Source organism: Erpetoichthys calabaricus, chromosome 6 (genome assembly GCF_900747795.2).
Source record: "Erpetoichthys calabaricus chromosome 6, fErpCal1.3, whole genome shotgun sequence".
Lineage (NCBI taxonomy): Eukaryota > Metazoa > Chordata > Cladistia > Polypteriformes > Polypteridae > Erpetoichthys > Erpetoichthys calabaricus.
The window spans coordinates 181,779,862-181,800,620 of NC_041399.2; the positions used below are offsets into that span (position 1 = coordinate 181,779,862).

General features: G+C 41.3%; 1 protein-coding gene across 1 annotated transcript in view; it reads right to left on the reverse strand.

Moving 5' to 3' along the window:
* The window catches only part of LOC114653699 (5-hydroxytryptamine receptor 5A-like), a 38,955-nt gene extending 18,612 nt beyond the window's left edge, over positions 1-20,343 (reverse strand). The window contains exon 1 of the mRNA XM_028804161.2: positions 19,586-20,343. Within this exon, the coding sequence (XP_028659994.1) occupies positions 19,586-20,305 (720 nt within the window). The 5' untranslated portion in view covers positions 20,306-20,343. The remainder of the gene's footprint in view (positions 1-19,585) is intronic.
* Between the last annotated feature and the right edge of the window lie 416 nt (positions 20,344-20,759).

Genomic DNA, 20,759 nt, shown 5'->3' on the forward strand with positions numbered 1-20,759 from the left:
AAAAGGCAAGTCACATTAGACCGCTATTTCGCAAAGTCTGATCCACCAGCTAAACAGCTAAAAACAACAGAAACCCAAGAAATCACAACAGAGAAAACACCTGAAAGAGAACATCCCTGCATCGCGGAGCCAGACTCTCCCTCAAAACTGTAACCTCCTCTCCTCTCAGTTCCTCCTCACTTCATGCCAGAACTCGACTCATGCAAGGTTAGTTTTCTTGGTGGTTTATGGTTAGTTTTTGTATTACGAATTTTTGAAATGTTCATTTTTCAGTTCGTAGCGTGAATTGTTGCAATATTACTTTTCTTGGTTGTTTATTAAATTACGGATTTGTTCAAACGTTCATTTTTTTCCCTGTGCTTAAAACTCATTAAAAAAAAGTGTTTACAGCGATCGAGTTGTAAGGCTATTAGCGTGAACTCCTGCAATGTTACTTTCTTGGTGGTTTATGGTTGGTTTTTAAATAAAGTTCGGATTTTTTCAAATGTTCCTTTTTTCCCTGTGCTTAAAACTCATTAAAAAAAAAAGTGTTTACATCGATCGGGTCGTAAGGCTATTAGCATGAACTCTTACAATGTTAGTTTTCTCTGTTGTTCAAGTTTTTCTCAGTGTTATTCAATGTGTTAACATTTAGTTTACTATTACACTGTACATTCTATGGTATAATTAAAAATCTTTAAAAAAAATATATCTACATACAGTTCATACAGTCTGGAACGGATTAATTTTATCTACATACAATCCTATGGGGGAAATTACTTTGGGTCAGGACCAAATCGGGCTACGACCAGAGTTTTGGAGTGAATTATGGTTGTGACCCGAGGTTCCACTGTATACTGCTGCACAGACTTTCCGAAGCAGTGTATTCTCTGGACATCAGACATAAAATACATATATTATTTTTGGAAAAATGTAAAACAATAAAAATTATTAGCTTAAATACAATAAAAATGGTGTTGAAGACAATAAAATGTATAATACAAAACTGAATGCAAAATGACACTTGGCTGTAGCCTTGTTCTGTGTTCTAATTTAAATATCTCAGTTGTTTTAAACTGTCCTACAAGCTAAAAGGTGCCTACCCTGTTAACTGCAAACTTATGAGACTTTTAACAGACATTGTGACTGACAATTTAAACAGATTCTGGAAATTAACAAAATTTTATAAAATTACATTATTGGTATATATGCTGTAACTCCCCGAGTTTAAACCAGAGGAGCATGTCCCTTCAGGTTCTTGAAATACAATGCAATGTGTATAGGCACAGTCCCGCCATAAATATTGGAAGGACAAAAAAAAGTATACAATATGTTACAACATAGACAATAATGATTATACTCTTCATATTCCTTATACTGTAGTTGCATTTTCCCGTCCCGACTTTTCTCTCGCACCACTCCAGCTCACAATTTTGAAAAGGTTGTATATAAAGAAGGCACTGGATGTGTATGCAGTTCTTAGGGTTCACAGAACTTTTTTGTTTTATTTCAAAATGTTATAAAAGAAAGTTACATGACAATGCTGCCCTTAGCTTCCTGAGGCCTTGTTGCCTCACTCCATGCCAAATCAAGCGTTACAATGTGGGTGGAGGGCTGACATGATATTTGGGAAAACTTAGGGCCTACAACCAGGAAAACCCACTTTATTTGCCACGAGTATTGAATCCATAAAAGCGAGTCAGCTTGTACGCAAGCAGCTTGGGATCTTTGACAGAGTGATCTGTTTTTCGTGGATGCTTCCGGGTGTAGCATTTCCTTTATGTAGGCACACTGGAAGGGGCGAAACTTTGAGGCAGGGCAGAAGTGGCATCAGGCTTCTTCAGTTGCCTCTTCCTCCACTCTAAGTGTAGAAATTGAAGGAGTGTTAGAGATACTGTAGCACCTTTTTTCCTCTCCATGTATCCTTTTAAACATGACCAAACAAGACCCCATAAGGCACTCATCAGACTAAAATGACTGTACAAAATATGTGCAAAAACAGAATCAGTGTGTACTTGCTATTAATGAGCTGTTATTGACGATCAGTAAGAATGAATGAAGCAAAGTCCAGTGTGGCTGCAGCTAACAGCACTAGACAGCTGCAAACTTATATTACTTAGTGCCTGAAATATATATATCTACTCTCTATATATAAAATCCTAAGCATAAAAATGCAACGATTATGTACAACGATTTTATGTGACGTTTCTTGTCACGTTTTAAATCGAGCTTATTTTAAAACCTACATATATATGTTTGGTATCATTCTTTTCATAATTTATCAAACTTGAATGTGATGTTGTCAGATTCTTATTACGTTTTTAAATTCTAAACTAAAATATCAAGAACTCACGTCCCACGAGACGAGACTTTATGCCAAGAGATTTAACCACGCCCAGGGCCGGAAATAAAAGACAAAGAGTAGATGACAAAGACAGCTGCTGTACAGGCTTTTAAATGTTCGAAGCGTCGCATGAGATGCAGATCACGTGGCATGGCAATAGCAGCAGCAGCAGCAGTAAGCCAGCAACTGATCAAGCAAAGAGTAGGTAAAAAAAACAAAACTATCTTTCCCATTGTATCACCGTTTAAGAGGCGGTTTCGGAGGAGCGACTGAGTCTCCTCAGCCCCCTCTTCTCAATGCGAGCGGCAGAGATGCGAAGTGGCTGGCGCGTAGTGCACGCCAAGGGGGTTGGCGAGCAAAGACAGCAGGGGGTAAGCCCCCTAGTATGCATATATTTAAATAAAATATATATATATATATACTGTATATATATATATATTTTTTTTTTCTTAATGCACAATTGTGACACTGTGGTTAATACCACTGTCTTACTGGTCCAGTGGCAGGGTTTGAATTCTGTACACCATCTGTGTACAGTTTGTCATTCTTTTTCTATTCTGGTGTTCTTCCCATATCCCAAAGAACTGTGTGTTAGTTTTACAGATGGTTCTAAATTTGCCCTGTGTATTTAGGAGGATGCTCAGTCTGTCTTGTGTCTAATGCTGCCAGGATAGTCTTCAGCCTTTCACAACCCTGAACAAGATTAAAAGGTTTTGAGAATGTTATGTTAACAATTTATGCTGTTTTAAAATTTACAGACCAAGACCGAACCTGATTGCTAGTTACAATATGTTCATGTGCGAACACAGGAAAAGGATTATAAAAGCAATATATTCTTGAATGTAGATAACTTTGTTTTGATGATGATATATTGCATCACTTATGAATGTTTTGGAGAGCTTATACAAGGAGGGACCCAAATATTCCTAGAATTGATCAAGAGCACATGCATAGTGCGAATATGCTAAAAGGGATTGTATGCCTACAGTCTTGTTAATCAGTGCGTTGCATGGCAACATGCTAAGTTTATTGTGTTTGTATTTCTCACGTTTATTCTACGATCATGCAGGAGGCTTAGCAGATTTTTTTTTCTCCAAGACTGCAAGAGGCAACGATGATCGTGTTTTTTCAACAGAGACTTGTTCATAATGAGTTTGATACACAGAAACAGATTGTTAATCAGAGACATTACATTGAACTGCTGAGGCTTCTACAGGGGAGCATTAGGAGAAAATATCTGGAGAAGTGGAGCACCCAAAACTGAATTTTGCATCATGACAGTGCACCTGAACACACTGCGTTGCCAGTCAAAGATTTTTTGACTAAAACCCATGTGACTGTTGCTTTGCCAGATCTTACTCCCTGTGGTATTTATTTTCCCCAAAATGAAAATTGACACTGAACGGAATAAGATTTGCTGCTGTGGAAGAAATACAGGAAAAAGTGCAGGCAGCTTTAGATATAGGAATGGGAGAAGTGATGGGACAAGTGTATTGCATCTGAAAGAGTGCATTTTGAAGGAGACTAAAAGCGAATTGCTGTTGGTTTTTTTTTAATAATTTCAGGAATTTTTGTTCACCCCAAGTATTTAACATCTCCAAACACACAAGAATGAATCTCAAAAACATAGGAAATAGTTAAATTGATCAAAGAAAATAGAAACTATGTTGAGATGAGTAATATTAAAGTTAGCTTTCACAGAGAAAATTTGTTTTTGTCATATTTAAAATTTTTAGAATAAAAATCAGGTGGCATGGGGACTCAGTGGTTAGTGCTGCTGCTTCACTTTTAGACCTGGACTTTGCCTTTGCGGAGATTGCATGTTCTCCTGCTGTTTTCATGGTTTTCTTTATTTTATCTGGTTATGGCACATACTTTAAATACTTGTGAGTTGCTATACCTAGAAGCTCTATATTGAATTAGCATGCTCTGCAATAGGCTGGCACACCATAAAAGGTTGGTTCTCACATATCATGCTGCTTTGTCTCCTGGTGACACTCAGTTGCTGCTTCAGTGATACTGAACATGAATGTATCTAAAACGTAAAAACACATTTGACTCTGTAAAAAAGTCTTACCACATAAACAAGTTATTTAAAAGTAAAATGCTGATTATAGTATATATTTAGTTAATGGCTAAATTTAATATCCACTGCCACCATAAAATACCTCACACTGTTCCATTTCCATCTTGTTATGATGTGAAATTTTGCATACAACTTGATAAATATTTTGAATGTCTTTATTTGTAACTTAGGCAAAGCAATGTAATATTAGTGTTACATTAGTGAGAAGCATTTATGTTTACCCCCCCAAAGGAATAGGTCTCTTTGAATTTTACGATAGGGTTGGGGGGGAAGGGCCTCAAACCAGTTTGGCAAATGTTTCTCTGCTAAAGTCTCTCTCTCACTCCCCACACAAAGCCAGGGTGCCTAACTGCCAAGCTTTACCTTAACATATGGTTTGGGGGGCAGGTGTGAAGATGTTCTATCCCTCCATTGGTCTGAAGTATGGCTGTTTGGAACTGGCCTGTCAGAAGCCTTTAAGTACTATGACGCCCTATTGGCTCTAGAGGTTGGACAGAAGATCTATAAATTTGCTCACTCCCTCACTCTCTCTCTCTTACCAAACTGCTGAATGACCATCTCACACACACCATGAACTGAAAAGAACAACACAATGAAGAGCACAGCTCGGCAGCCATATTGAGACAGGCAATGGGCCTGTTCTAAAGAAAGCTGACCACAAATGATGCTTTAACTAGAGACATTTTTAAGTAACTAACAAGTCTGTGTGCTGCCTGAACTGCACATCACCATTTATCAGGTTGTATGGTTGCCAATATTCAAATGTACTTTGCATATTGTTATTATTTATGAATATTATCAATAATACATTGTTTAAATTGTAACTTAACTCCTGCTTGTCTTTTACTACACCTAATTACCTGAGGTTATACTGTAGATGTAGGTGGGAAGGTGGGGAAAAGTTATATACTATAATACCTTATAAACAGTGGTAAGCCTGGGAGATTTGAGGCATTCCGACAAAAGCTACATATTAATAATACAATAGGGGAAAGTAGAGTAATATAATACTCTACCAAGACAAAACACATCTGAACTAGTGTGGTGCTAAGTTGTCGCCTGTTGCATGGCTGCAGTTGAGTCCTAATCTGGAATCCTGAGTTGGTTTGTCATGTGGTGGGTGCGGCAATGTGCTGTATTCGCGCGTGCTCCTAACCTCTCTAAATATAATATATGAAATATCAAGGTGTAAATTATACTGTTATTCATGCTTTATTTAGAATAACTATGTACTTATGCATATTTGTGGAGTTCCTGTGATACTTCCTGAGAAGATGACACAGACACATTTCTTCACATACTGCCTTTCATTTAAAGTAATTATCCTATCTACTAGCAACAAGGTTATATGAGGTTTCAACAGTTTGCAATCAGGAATTTAATTTAAGAAAGTTTACCCAATTACTGTATAAGCCTTTATACATCAATGACCAGGATGTAGAGGCATTACAAAATTTCAAGTTCCTGAGTATCACCATATATTTAGCACAATATCATAGAAGGTCAACACATCTATTGGTCAAGTTAGCTCACCAAAGCCTGTTTGTTCTGAGTAAGGTAATGGCATTCATGGTATCATAGGGAGCAATAGCCATTTTTAACAGGTCCATTACTGAAAGTGGTTTGACCTTCACCATCACTGGATAGTATGTAAACCTCTTTCCTGAAGCAAGTTAGCAACCAGAGAGTGATGTGTACAATTTCTAAAATCATTAGTCACCACTTTTCCAATATGTGTTTACTGTAACTTTACAGTATTAATGTAATGTCATCTCATCCTTCCTATATCGCCTGCCATCTGTACAAGTTTCCTTCTATCTGGGAAATGACTTAGATCAATTAAAACAATGAACAACCAGATTTGGTAAAAGTACTTATCCACAAGCTGTGAGATGCATGAACCTAAAATCTTCACCTCAACTAATGTGATGACTTTATCTAAATGCATTTGTGTTGAATTTGTTTTTTGGAGCCTTTGGGGAAATGATGCTTATTGTACTTGTAGTTATATTGTTGATTTGTATTGATGTTTTACTAGCATTAGCTTCACAAAGTCATATTGCATGCACCTAACATTAAAATGGCAATAAGGTTTTTAATTTACTTTGCTTTTTATCAGCCTTGTAATATTGTTACAGGAGTAGAACACAAAAGGCAATAGCTTCACTGGATGTTGTTATTGAATTTATCACAGTCACATATATATCATTTTATCTGATTGATCCCTCCTTCCATCCATTTCTGCATCTACTCATTCCCTTTAGGAGTAGCCTCAGCCTATCCAAACAGCAGTGTAACAGCAGAAACTAACTTGAAGATTCAAACGTAGTATCACAATTATGTGTACTGGGCTAACAAAAATTCACCAGTTAGCCCATAACACGTACCATATTTGTGATGTGGCAGAATACAGAAGTCCTCAGAAAAAAAGCCACATTAAAGGAGGGAGAATATATAAAGTCCAGACAGCAAATAATCAGGTCTACAGTCAAATCTCGAGTACTGAAACTCCAAGGCTGTTCCACTGTTTCATCATACCCTCTCTTCAGTTTTCAATATACCTTTCCATTTATTTATGTCTCTTATGAGTCTTGTGTGCCATAATACATTGAACATATATGGTTTACCATTTGACAAAACATAGAAGTAAAAAAAAATCACAAACTTTGTTAGGTTTTATAGAAATACAGTATATGGATAAATACCTTTTCACTCTTTCAAATTTTCTTAACAACATGAACCTTGTTATCCTTTCTTCCCAATTCCATTTTAAAGTGGTAGAAAGTATAATATATTTTAATACTCATTAAAAAAAAACAAGATTTAACAAAACAGTTCCAGATACAATTTATGAAATGTCCTGTGATGATGCATACCAGTATACTGTAGAAACAAAAGTTAGTAAGTGCATTTAACTCCTTTGATTTCTTTTAACGATACCATCACTGAAAATGGTTCTCCCTGTAAACCTGAATTGCACTGTTATGTTTTGAATAAATGGATTAATATACTGCATGTTTCAATTAGCTTTGTGTAATTCTATGCAAGTACCTATTCTCCTAAATATATAGGGAGAAAATTACAAAAATGTAGTAGTATTTATTCTGTCCCCGAACGCCGTATTAGCAAGGCTTCTCTTCCAAGACCCAGTCTGTACGGAGTGTGTGTCGCCCCACTGTTTGTAGTGAACGTGGACAGATAGTTTACTCACCAAGAAGTCAAGGCTGTGAATCCGTATACTTTAATGTAGATTTCTTGCCAGAAGTAATACAAGTATTAGGACATAGAACCATTGATAACTTGAAGGTAAAAGGACGATAATTTCCTTAACCTAAATACAATATGGTGGGAACTAAAGTAAAAACAAAAGCAGCGCCAATAGCAAAAAGGGAGGTAGGGACATACCAAATGTATTACTTAAATGGGGGTGGAGGTAGGAATGTACCAAACAGTTGAATAACAATATTAACACGGGCTGCTGTAGCAGCACACTCCCCGTCTGGTATCGTCAGATAGCACCATTAATCTTGAATATTAACATTACAAGAACAGCCACAATCAACAATAAACCTTAAATGAGTTCTCAGATTCAATAGTCACAAGTAAAACCTTTTCTAACTGAAGATGGTAGAGATTGGTGTGACCTCTGAAGGTTCACGGTACATCAGCCGTGGTGGGACTGAATTGGTCTTTCTGACGAAGTAACAGGACAACTTCGGTGACTGGTCTGAAGAAGGTCTTAACAGTCCCATCTCTGGCAGTCTTTACTTCAACCTTGCGGACCCTTCCGTCATCACTGGGCATGGTCTTTACAATAAGACCCATGGGCCAATCGATCCGATGAGCTTGGTGATCCTTCAGTAAGACCAAATCCCCTTCTTGAAGGTTAGGTATTTGTACTTGCCATCTTCTGCGGTCTTGTAAAAGGTTCAGATACTCTTTTCTCTCTGGTCGTTTCTTCAGTGTTCTCTTAAGTGAAGCAAATCTTGACACTCACGATTATTGGGAAGAATGGGCCTTGGATTGTGGAGGGGTAATGGAGCTACCCAACTGTTAGAACTGTTAGAACTATGTTTACAGAATTCCTCGTCCATACTTTTGATGAACTCCTTATCTTCAACAGAAGGAGCTACCTTATTGTCGTCGCTGGTTGTCTGGAAAACTGTATGACCAAGATCGTCTTCAGGCATAACCATACCGAGCTCTTGTATGTTATCAAATACCTGTGTGTGCAGATTAGGTCTCTCTTTCACGAAATAGTGGCATGGGCATTGTCTGAAGTAAGAGACACGCCCCCTTTCAATCACACTTGTCTTATAAGAATGGATGCTGCAAGGTCTGTGTGTTTTATTTATGCAGACATCTCCCACAATGACCCAACCTAAATCAAGTCTCTGGGCATAAGGGGCATCATTTGGGCCATTACACTGTTGACGTACCTTATGGACTCTTAGAATGTCTCTGCCCAGCAAAAGCAAGATGTTAGCATCCTTGTCAAGAGGTGGGACACAGCTGGCTATATGCTTCAGGTGAGGATGGCACCGTGCTACTTCAGGCGTGGGGATCTCCTCCCTGTCACTTGGTAACTGGTCACATTCAATTAGCGTAGGAAGTGGAAACTGTGCGTTCCCTCGCACCGCTTCCATGATAAAACCATCTGCTCTTCTTCCTGTAGCATTCACTGGGCCTGCACATGTGCCTAGGGTATAGGGTGAAGAGTTCCCCTTTATATTGAACAGATCAAAGAACTCTGGATTTGCAAGTGAACGATTGCTCTGTTCGTCTAAAATAGCATACATTTTAATGGCCTTCTCTGGTTGTTCCTTGTGGAACACCTTTACAAGACATATTTTGGCACAGGATTTTCCACAAAGTCCTTCTCCACATACCTTGGTACATTTAGATGATACTGGCCTTGGCACTTCTTCAGAGCTCTCCCCGCCATGCCTGGAGAAGGGGATAGAGTCCTCTTGGGAATCTGGATGGAGCGCAGTAACATGCTGGTCGCTGCCACACTCAGAGCATTGAATAGTGACCTTACATTCTCTGGCAAAGTGCTCCATTGAAGCACAACACCTGTAGCAGATTTCATGCCTTCGAAGAAATTCCCTGCGCTCTTGCATGGGCTTCTCTCTGAAAGCACGACACTTCTTTAGAGGGTGCGGTTTTTTATGTATTGGGCAGTAATGGTTGGGATCGTCAATTTTCTCTTCTGTCACATCCTTGCTGGCAGTTGATGTGTTGTCTGAGATTCCAGTCTTACGAACGGAAATAGTGCTCCTTAGGTCCTTATGTCTAGCACTCAAGTTCTCATACCTTGCTGTTGTTGAGCTTGGCACGTGTGCTTCATTCATTGAGAAGCTTGGATCATTTTTGGCCTTGGCAATCTGTCTAACAAATTCTGAGAAAAAGGAGAAAGGTGGAAAGGAGACTTGATGCTGCTGCTTGTACTTGGAACCCGCCAAAGTCCATTTCTCTTGAAGATGGTATGGCAGTTTTGCCACCAAGGGGTTAACACCATGAGCAGTATCTAAATAACTGAGACCGGGTAGATGTGGATCTGTTTTAGCAATTTCAAGTTCAAGAAGAAGGTCACTAAGTTCCAAAAGCTTGCGGTCATCCTTGTTGGACAGTTTAGGAAAGTCCTGTAGTCTTTTGAATAAGGAAAGCTCAATGACTTCGGGGCTTCCATATGTTTGGTTTAGTCTCTCCCAGACAAGGGTGAGGCCTGTGGATGGATTGTTTATATGGACATTTTTAAGTCTTTTGGCATATTCTGTCGATTGCGGCCCAAGCCATCTCACCAGTAGATCTAGTTCTTCCATAGGTGAGATGTCTAAGTCGTGGATTGCTGTCTTAAATGTGGATCTCCAGCTCCTATAGTTTTCTGGGAGGTCATCGAACCTTGTGAGACCAGTATTGATGAGTTCTCGGCGGATCATGTACCTTGCAAAGTCCGACATTTCAGCTCTTTCTGATTTCATGCCCACAGGTATTCCTTGCGGATTACTGTAGCTGATGGCATCTGGATCATGCTTAGGTACTAGTGGGGTAAATGGAGTTGCAGATGGATTCAGCTCAGGTTGTCCAAAGCCTGGGTGTCTTACATGACTCATTAAAGAAAACTGAGTCTCTGGAAGCATATAGCATTTCCTGGGAGGTTTAACAAATTTCTGATTATTTGCATCTGGGAAAGGTCTTGGCAGTGCATCAGTAGGTGGTATGAGTTTTGAATACTTGTGGGGATTCATGGTACTCACAATGGGGTGTGGATTAGAGTGGTCTTCCCTACTGGGTGGTGTGGCATCTTCTGGCAGGTTATGTGCTGGGGTATTGTATGTAAAGCTTTCTATTGTGGACTTAAAGGCATTGTCAGTATTCTGATCTAAGACAAACTGGTAAGTTCGTTTTACGGGATCTTCTGTGGTGGTCAGCCTGAGGGGATGGTTGACTTCGTCCTCTTCCTCTACGGCCTCTTCCAAAATACTCAATTTGGCCAAAGCTGCTGCCTCCTCTCGTTGCGTTTGGAGGACCTCTAACTCTGTTTGCATGCGGGCTGCTTCTGCCTTAAGGGCTGCTTCCTTTTTAATAAAGGCAGTCTGAATCTTAGCTGCCTCTGCTTCTGCACGGGCTAAAACCAGTTGGTTGCTTAAGTCTGATCTCTGGGAATTTGATTGTAGGGATCTAAATGATTTTCTAGAGTGCCTAGATGAGACAGAATAGCAGGATGCGGTATCATTAAACTGCCTTATCCTATTTTTTAACCTTGACTTGACTTCAAGAAATGTGATGTGCCTTTGCTGATTAAGGAGAGTAATGCTATTTAACTCCTGTAATGCTTCTTCCATGTTTATATTTAACAAAAAGGCAGAATACTTCTCAAAATGTCTTTTATAGTTCTCATAGGTATGTTTAAGTCTTGCAAACAAGTCCTTTAATTGCTCTGGACTGTCACTGGCATCATCAGCAATGGCAATGCAATGAATAGTTTTGCTCCATAAATCTAAAAGTCTGTTTGACATTTCTATCCTTTGACTTTCAAACCCTTCTCTGATTTTTAAAGATGGCTTAACTGTGCGTTTAGGTCGGGCAGACAGTTCACCTTCTATTCCAATATCATCTTCAGGTGGGAGTAATTCACCTTTTGGTTCCTGGGACTCCAATTCTAGTGAATGCGCTGATTCCTGCTGAGACATACTGCGATGAGGAGTGCTGGGCGGGGCGGGGCCGAGTGCGAGCACGCAGGGGTCACGGAAAGTTCAGCAAAACAGCAGCGCAGCAGTGTCGGCGCGAAAGTTCCAGCTCCTTAGCTACGCCGTGAGTCAATAAACAATGATATTTATACAGAGCCCTTCAACTGCGTGAAAATTGAAAGTAAAACTACTAAGTAAACTGAACAAAGACAAAAATAGCAAGATAGTCGCCGTTTGAGCTGTCGTTGACTAGTAGCGTTTAAAGAGTTCAGCGTTTTAGGTATAACGAAGACAAGTACTTAAGGAACAGTTCTTTGCTAGTTGCCCCAAAGTAACGGAGTTAGGAATATATACAGCAATCTTTGATTAGCCCCAGGCTTGACACGATCAGGCATTAGAAATCCGTCCTTTTACTATTCTGTCCCCGAACGCCGTATTAGCAAGGCTTCTCTTCCAAGACCCAGTCTGTACGGAGTGTGTGTCGCCCCACTGTTTGTAGTGAACGTGGACAGATAGTTTACTCACCAAGAAGTCAAGGCTGTGAATCCGTATACTTTAATGTAGATTTCTTGCCAGAAGTAATACAAGTATTAGGACATAGAACCATTGATAACTTGAAGGTAAAAGGACGATAATTTCCTTAACCTAAATACAATATGGTGGGAACTAAAGTAAAAACAAAAGCAGCGCCAATAGCAAAAAGGGAGGTAGGGACATACCAAATGTATTACTTAAATGGGGGTGGAGGTAGGAATGTACCAAACAGTTGAATAACAATATTAACACGGGCTGCTGTAGCAGCACAGTATTAGATTCATTCATAAACAATGAATGTTGGCTCCTCTACAACAAAAATTAAACATACCCAACTGGTAGCACTTTAATTTAGGTACTGCAAAAATGCATCTTTAACTCATTTACCATAATGTAACAAGATCTTAAAATATACTTCAAAGGGTCTTCATAACACTTACAAAGCATCAGTAAAGTATTTATTCATCTCTGCAATGTGAGCAACTAACAAAACTTCACTTTGGAGTGGTCTGAGGAGGCTTAACTGAGACTCATTTATCTTGAAATTACATAGTTAGTATGACCTGTGAATCCTTCATATTAACAAGTAATTTTACCATCATGTCAATATGGCACAGTGCCCACAGATGAATAACCCATCTACTAATATTTCATAAGAAATGGCAGCGCGGCAGTAGCACGCAGCGGCCGCTCCGGAGCAAAAACGGTGCTACATTGTTTACGTTTTTATGTGTAACGTGTTTATTTTACTCTATGTATGGATATCGTCGCGACTGGTGTTCGTACATACAACCGCCAGACACTCTTCTACCTAAACAAACCGGTTAACGACATCCATGATGAGCTGCGGGAAACGCTACGCAACCTCGGCTTGCTGCGCGAACCAGGCCTCGAAGCCTCGGCGTTGCCTGATGCCGTCGGCTGGAGAAGGGGACATCGGAAGCGGTGCGCGAGGAAGCAGAAGCGCGGAAAGCGGGCGGGAGTCTGTGCTAGGCTAAAAACAAACCCTAGCCGGCCGGCTCTCCCGTCCATCATCCTATCCAACGTCTGCTCCCTGGACAATAAACTGGACTACATCCGACTCCAGCAGGCTACACAGCGTGAGGTTAGAGACTGCTGTGTCTTTGTTTTCACGGAGACATGGCTCAGCGACAAAGTACCGGACGCCGCTATTCAGCTAGATGGGCTAGCCTCGTTTCGCGCCGACAGAAATGCAGCTTTGTGCGGTAAGACTCGCGGTGGCGGCTTGTGTGTTTACATCAACGCGAAATGGTGCAAGAACTCTGTGCTAGTTTCTAGTTATTGCTCATCGCTAGTGGAGTTTGTGACTGTTAGATGCAGACCTTTTTATTTACCACGGGAATTCACCACCGTTTTCATTATCGGAGTGTACATTCCACCTGGCGCTAATGCTAAGGAAGCGCTATGGGAACTGTATACAAAGATCAGTGAACTGCAAAATACACACCCGGATGGACTGTTTATTGTTGCTGGAGATTTCAACCATGCAAATCTCAAGTCAGTGCTTCCTAGATTCCATCAATATGTGGACTTTGCAACGAGAGGGGAAAACACGCTGGATCTTGTTTACACAAACATCCCCGGCGCATATCGGGCTGAGCCCCGCCCCCACCTCGGCTACTCAGACCACATCTCTGTTATGCTAATTCCAGCATACAGACCACTCGTCAGGCGTTCAAAACCGGTTCTGAAGCAAGTGAAAACCTGGCCAGCAGGAGCCATCTCTGCTCTTCAGGATTGTTTTGAGAGCACTGACTGGAACATGTTTAGGGAGGCTGCAACTTACGGCGACTTCACTGACTTGGAGGAGTACACTTCATCAGTGACCAACTACATCAGTAAGTGCACCGATGACGTCACTGTCTCCAAGAACATCATCTCACGACCCAACCAGAAACCGTGGATTACTGCGGAAGTGCGTGCACTTCTGAGGACCCGAGACTCTGCCTTCAAAGCGGGAGACAAGGTGGCCCTTAGAAGAGCAAGGGCCAAACTCTCTCGGGCCATCAGAGAGGCGAACCGCGCGCACGCCCAGAGAATCCACAATCACTTCATAGACAGCGGCGACACACGGCGCATGTGGCAGGGCTTACAAGCCATCACACACTACAGGACGACATCACCTGCCTGTGACGGTGACGGCTCCCTCCCAGATGTGCTGAACAACTTCTACGCTCGGTTCGACAGGCAGAACGACGGCGGCGAGGAAGACCACCCCTCCTCTGAACGACCAGGTGCTGTGTCTCACTACAGCGGATGTGAAGAAAACTCTACGCAGAGTCAACCCACGTAAAGCTGCTGGACCAGACAACATCCCAGGCAGAGTGCTCAGAGAATGTGCAGAACAGCTGGCAGATGTTCTTACCGACATCTTCAACATCTCTCTGAGCAGCGCCGTCGTTCCCACGTGCTTCAAGGCCACCACCATCGTACCCGTGCCCAAGAAGTCTTCTGTGTCCTGTCTCAATGACTATCGTCCTGTTGCACTTACACCCACCATCATGAAGTGCTTCGAGCGGCTTGTCATGAGACACATCAAGTCCCTGCTGCCCCCCCTCACTGGACCCACTGCAATTTGCGTACCGTCCTAACCGCTCAACGGACGACGCCATCTCCACTGCACTCCATCTTGCCCTCACACACTTGGACAAGAAGGACACATACGTTTGAATGCTGTACATAGATTTCAGCTCAGCATTCAACACGATCATCCCCCAACAACTGATCGGGAAGCTGAGCCTGTTGGGCCTGAACACCTCCCTCTGCAACTGGATCCTGGACTTTCTGACCGGAAGGCCTCAGTCAGTACGGATCGGGAACTGCACCTCCAGCACCACCACACTGAGCACTGGTGCCCCACAAGGCTGTGTGCTCAGTCCCCTGCTGTTCACACTGCTGACTCACGACTGTGTAGCAACATACAGCTCAAATCACATCATTAAGTTCGCTGATGACACGACCGTGGTGGGTCTCATTAGCAAGAACGACGAGTCAGCGTACAGAGAGGAAGTGCAGGGGCTAACGGACTGGTGTAAAGACAACAACCTGTCTCTGAATGTTGACAAGACAAAGGAGATGGTTGTTGACTTTAGGAGGACACGAGGTGACCATTCTCCGCTGAGCATCAACGGCTCCTCTGTGGAGATCGTCGACAGCACCAAATTCCTGGGCGTCCACCTGGAGAAGGACCTCAGCTGGTCCCTCAACACCAGCTCCCTACACAAGAAAGCCCAACAGCGTCTCTTCTTCCTGAGAAGACTGAGAAAGGCCCAGCTCCCACCACCGATCCTGACCACCTTCTATAGAGGAACTATCGAGAGCATCCTGAGCGGCTGCATCACTGTCTGGTTTGGGAATTGTGCCATATCGGACCGCAAGACCCTACAGCGGATAGTGAGGACAGCAGAGAAGATCATCGGGGTCTCTCTCCCCTCTATTGAAGACATCTACACCACACGCTGCATCCGCAAAGCCACCAGCATTGTGGCTGATCGGACACACCCCTCTCACACACACTTCACCCTCCTGCCATCTGGAAAAAGGTACCGAAGCATTCGGGCACACACATCCAGACTGTGCAACAGCTTTTTTCCACAAGCCATCCGTCTTCTCAACAAAAAGGGACTGGACTGATAAACACACACACACGCACGCACACACACACACACACACAAACATTATCACTTAGCTTAACTCAACTACCTCAAAACATTGAGATTGGACTGACTAATCAACACAAGCTTAAACACACTGACCTACACTACCAAACTATCGTACACACCAACCTGTAAATGCTTTCTTTTTTGCACAATATCCATTACTGGTCTACTTTTTGCACTAACTTCTTTACTTCCTAATTTTTTTGCTGCTAAACTAAGAATGTTTACTGTTTCTCCACTACCTCAACTCATCACCACAACACCATATTATTATGTTACGTTTGTGTTTTTTGTTGCACTGTCACTTGTTGCTTTTGTTTGCACATTGCACGTGCACTTTGTTGTCTGCTGTCTGGTTAAAAAAGTCTTCCTTAGATAGTTAGTTAGTTTTTGTTGATTTATGCTGTAATTCATGTTAGGTAATTTATGTTAGGTCAATCTGTCTTGTCTCTGCTAGCCAGCTAACTAGGCCTCTTAGTTAGCTAGTTTAGTTTTTCTGTTAATTTATGTTGTAAATTTATGTTGCATGTAGCACCTTGGTCCTGGGGGAACGTTGTTTCGTTTCACTGTGTACTAACTGTATATGGTTGAAGTGACAATAAAGCCTACTTGAACTTGAACTTTAAGTGTCATGAAGACTAAAAGAAGCCTTTGTTAAGGTTGTGTTACATAAGAGTAAATTAATAATAGATGCATTTTTGCTGTACCTACCTAAAGTATTGCCCATTTATGTAATGCAGTATTTATAGTATCATAGCATATGCTATGGCAGCATGGATTTTGTCCTCATTCACTTAACTGCCAGGTAGGGATCTTACTGTTCAGCAGAATGACTACTCCTTTAGTTCCTAATCACATACACTATACATTGTTCCAATTTAAAGTATCAGATTCAAGATGATAAAAGATCAAAGTGAGGACACAAACATATGAAAATTCAAATCATTCAGTCCATCAAACTTGCTTATCTGTTAACTGAGCTGTACCAATATATCATCCAGATTCTTCTTAAAGGTAGTAAAGATTTCTGCTTCAACTACATGTCCCGATCGTTTGTCCCGGAACTCTTTGTATAAAAAAGTGCTTTCTGGCTTCAGTCCTACATGCACTATCCTCTTAATTTTCACTGGTGTCACCGAGTATTGAATGAAAGTCTACTTCAGATTGTGTAATGATGAAGGAACATGAAGGAACAGAGCCTGTCGCTCTGACGTCACATGTGATAAAGACCATGGAGCGGCTGCTGCTTCACCACCTGAGGCCACAGGTCCGCCACACCCTTGACCCTCTGCAGTTCGCATACCAGGAGAAGGTGGGAGCGGAGGATGCCATCATCTATATGCTACACCCATCCCTCTCCCACTTGGACAGAGGCAGTGGTGCTGTAAGAATTATGTTTCTGGACTTCTCTAGCGCCTTCAACACAATCCAACTTCTGCTCTTTAGGGACAAGCTGACAGAGATGGGAGTAGATTCATACCTGGTGGCATGATTCATGGACTATCTTACAGACAGACCTCAGTATGTGCGTCTCGGGAACTGCAGGTATGACATTGTGGTCAGCACCACAGGAGCGCTGCAGGGGACACTATACTTTCTCCGGTCCTGTTCAGCCTATATACGTGCAAGTTCGCTGACGACACTGCTATCGTGGGCTGCACCAGGAGTAGGCAGGAGGAGTATAGGAACCTAATCAAGGACTTTGTTAAATGGTGCGACTCAAACCACCTACACCTGAACACCAGCAAAACCAAAGAGCTGTTGGTGGATTTTAGGAGGACCAGGCCCCTCATGGACCCCGTGATCATCAGAGGTGACTGTGTGCAGAGGGTGCAGACTTATAAATATCTGGGAGTGCAGCTGGATGATAAACTGGACTGGACTGCCAATACTGATGCTATGTGTAAGAATGGACAGAGCCGACTATACTTCCTTAGAAGGCTGGCGTCTTTCAACATCTGCAATAAGATGCTGCAGATGTTCTATCAGACGGTTGTGGCGAGCGCCCTCTTCTACGCGGTGGTGTGCTGGGGAGGCAGCATAAAGAAGAAGGACACCTCACGCCTGAACAAACTGGTGAGGAAGGCAGGCTCTATTGTAGGCATGGAGCTGGACAGTTTGACATCCGTGGTAGAGCGACGGGCACTGAGCAGGTTCCTGTCAATCATGGATAATCCACTGCATCCGCTGAACAGTATCATCTCCAGACAGAGGAGCAGCTTCAGCGACAGACTGCTGTCACTGTGCTGCTCCACTGACAGACACAGACAGACTATCTATCTATCTATCTAAATTATGCAATGACTAATATTTTTTGACCCCATAATATTATATGGCGGAGTGGAGCTCTGAGGCTAGGGATCTGCGGCAGGAATCAGAAGGCTGACGGTTCGAATCCTGCAAATGCCAGAATAATTCAACTCCATTGGACCCTTGAGGAAGGTCCTTAACCTGCAATTCCTTCCTGGGTTTGACATTAATCTGCACCCAACCCTGCAAGCAGGTCCTCCAACTTGCAAGTGAAAACGCTGGGATTGGTTGCAGGATTGGCATTCCAGCCACTGTAAAAAAAACTAACATTGTTCTATTCCATTCAAACTAGTGTGGTGTTGAGGTGCCACCCATTGCACCTCTGTGTTTTGGTCCTAATTTGGAATCTCTATCTATGATATTATATGGCTTTTTAATACCACTGTCGATTCTCATTATATATATTTATCATTTATACCAGTGCTCTCAAACGCCAGTCCTGGAGGATCACAGTGGCTGCAGGTTTTCATTCTAACCCTTTTCTTAATTAGTGTCCTGTTTTTGCTGCTAATTAACTCCTTTTCCTTACATTTGGTTTGACTTGTTTTTTAAGATTTCTTCCCATGAATTTCTTCATTATTCCTCTGAATTGCTTCATTTCTTTCCTTAACTGGCACCCAAACAGAAAGGAAATGTGAAGTGAGGAAGCCAACAGAAGACCAACTAAGTCAGGGCCTTAAACTCCAACCAATTTCACTCCAAACCAGTCACTTAAATAGGCACCAATTCTTGTTGTTAATTAAACCTGTTCTTTAATTCCATGGCTTGTTGCTGCTCTCATTGTGCAATAGCAGATATTTCCAAAATTGTTGATTTTCTCTTTTCTATGAGCACTGTTAAAATGTTTGTGGGATCTGAGCAGAGCAACATTCCTAAGACCTTTATCTTTCTTTATTTTCAGATATTTTATGATGAACACAGTTTGCTGGTCATGTTTAGGCTCATTTTGTATCTCATTATTATTTGGCTGCTAATTAAGGAAAAAGAAACAGTGAAGGGGCCTGAATCTTCAAGAGCATGTCAATTAAAATAAATGCAAAATAAGTTAATTAGCAGCAAAAACAGGACACTACTTAACAAAAGGGTTAAAATGAAAACCTGCAGCCACTGGGGCCCTCTAGGACTGCAGTTTGAGACCACTGATTTATACTGTATCTCTCCTTATCAGAAATCACCAAGTATCATTTTGGACATGACCAATGAATAAAAGAGAGATCTGAAATCTCTGCGATCAGTGGCTACATAAACAGAAATGGACTGTAACCTGCGTACCAAAAACCTTTAACAGATTAAACAAGAAATCCTCATATGCTATAAATACAGTAGAAATACATTAATGATATCCTCAACTTACATAAAGATTCAAAATAATTAACTGTAAACACAATAAATTGAAAAATGACTATGATTATATACTATAATAACAACATATAAAGAATATAGAGAAGGACAAACTTACCTCAACCACTTCAGCCATGGGTGTAATAGTGTTTGTTTTACGGGATCCAATCCTAAATTTTGCTGCTTTATAAATTTTCCAGTATACAAATAGAACAACACAAAGTGGGAGGTAAAAAGCCCCAAATGTTGAGAATATGGTGTATGATGGTTCCTGGCTAACTTGACATTGTTCAGCCTCCTCTGAATATGTTTCTCCCCAGCCAAACAAGGGTGAAAGCGAAATCACTGCAGACAAAACCCAGGTCATCACAATCATAATATTGGATATTCGTTTCCTTGTCTTTAGTGTATACTCTAAATGTCTGGTAATTGACCAATATCGGTCCAAGGCAATAGCTGTAACATTCCAGATGCTAGCTGTGCAGCAGAGGACATCAAAAGAGATCCACACTTGGCATAGAACTCGCCCCAGTTTCCAGTGCCTGCTGTTGAGCTCATGAACTAGACTAAGAGGCATCACAAGGGCAGCCACCATCACATCTGAGATGGCCATTGAAGCAACAAGATTGTGGGGGACACGGTGAAATGTTCTTACCCTGAGAATTGTAACAAGGACGAGTACATTCCATACAAACGTGGCAATGACTAACATGGCAAGCAAAGTTAATATTAAAACACTGAAAACTGAAAAAGGTCTGTAGAAGTCCTCATCTTGTGTGCCATTGTTGGCTGAAACAGTTAAATTCGAAAAAGTCATTTCTTCTGGCAGAGCTGACATTAATCTTGGTTTGAGTCAAATTCCTTACACGACTGATCCCATTGGACTTAACCTGCAGTATTCAAAAGAAAGTCAATGGATTAGAAGTGCAGATCAGGACTGTCTGCTGCTAATTTCTAGGATTACAAACAATGTAACTTTATGATAACATCTGAAATTTATGCGTTAGACACTGTTACAGTTTCAGGTTTATGACCAATTTAAACTCTTGTATCTGATAGATAAATAAAACGAAAGCAATAAATGCATACATTGAACAGAATAAAAATAAAACCAGAAGTCTAAAAGCAAATGCAAATTTTAACAGGTTCACATTTAATCACATTACTATTATTATCATATTAACAATCAATATTTTGTATAAAATTATGTTAATCTAAATGTTTTGCTTGATTAAAATTAAAGAAAGGCTGAGAATTCCTTCAAGTCCTCTTGGGTATTCAGTCATAATGAA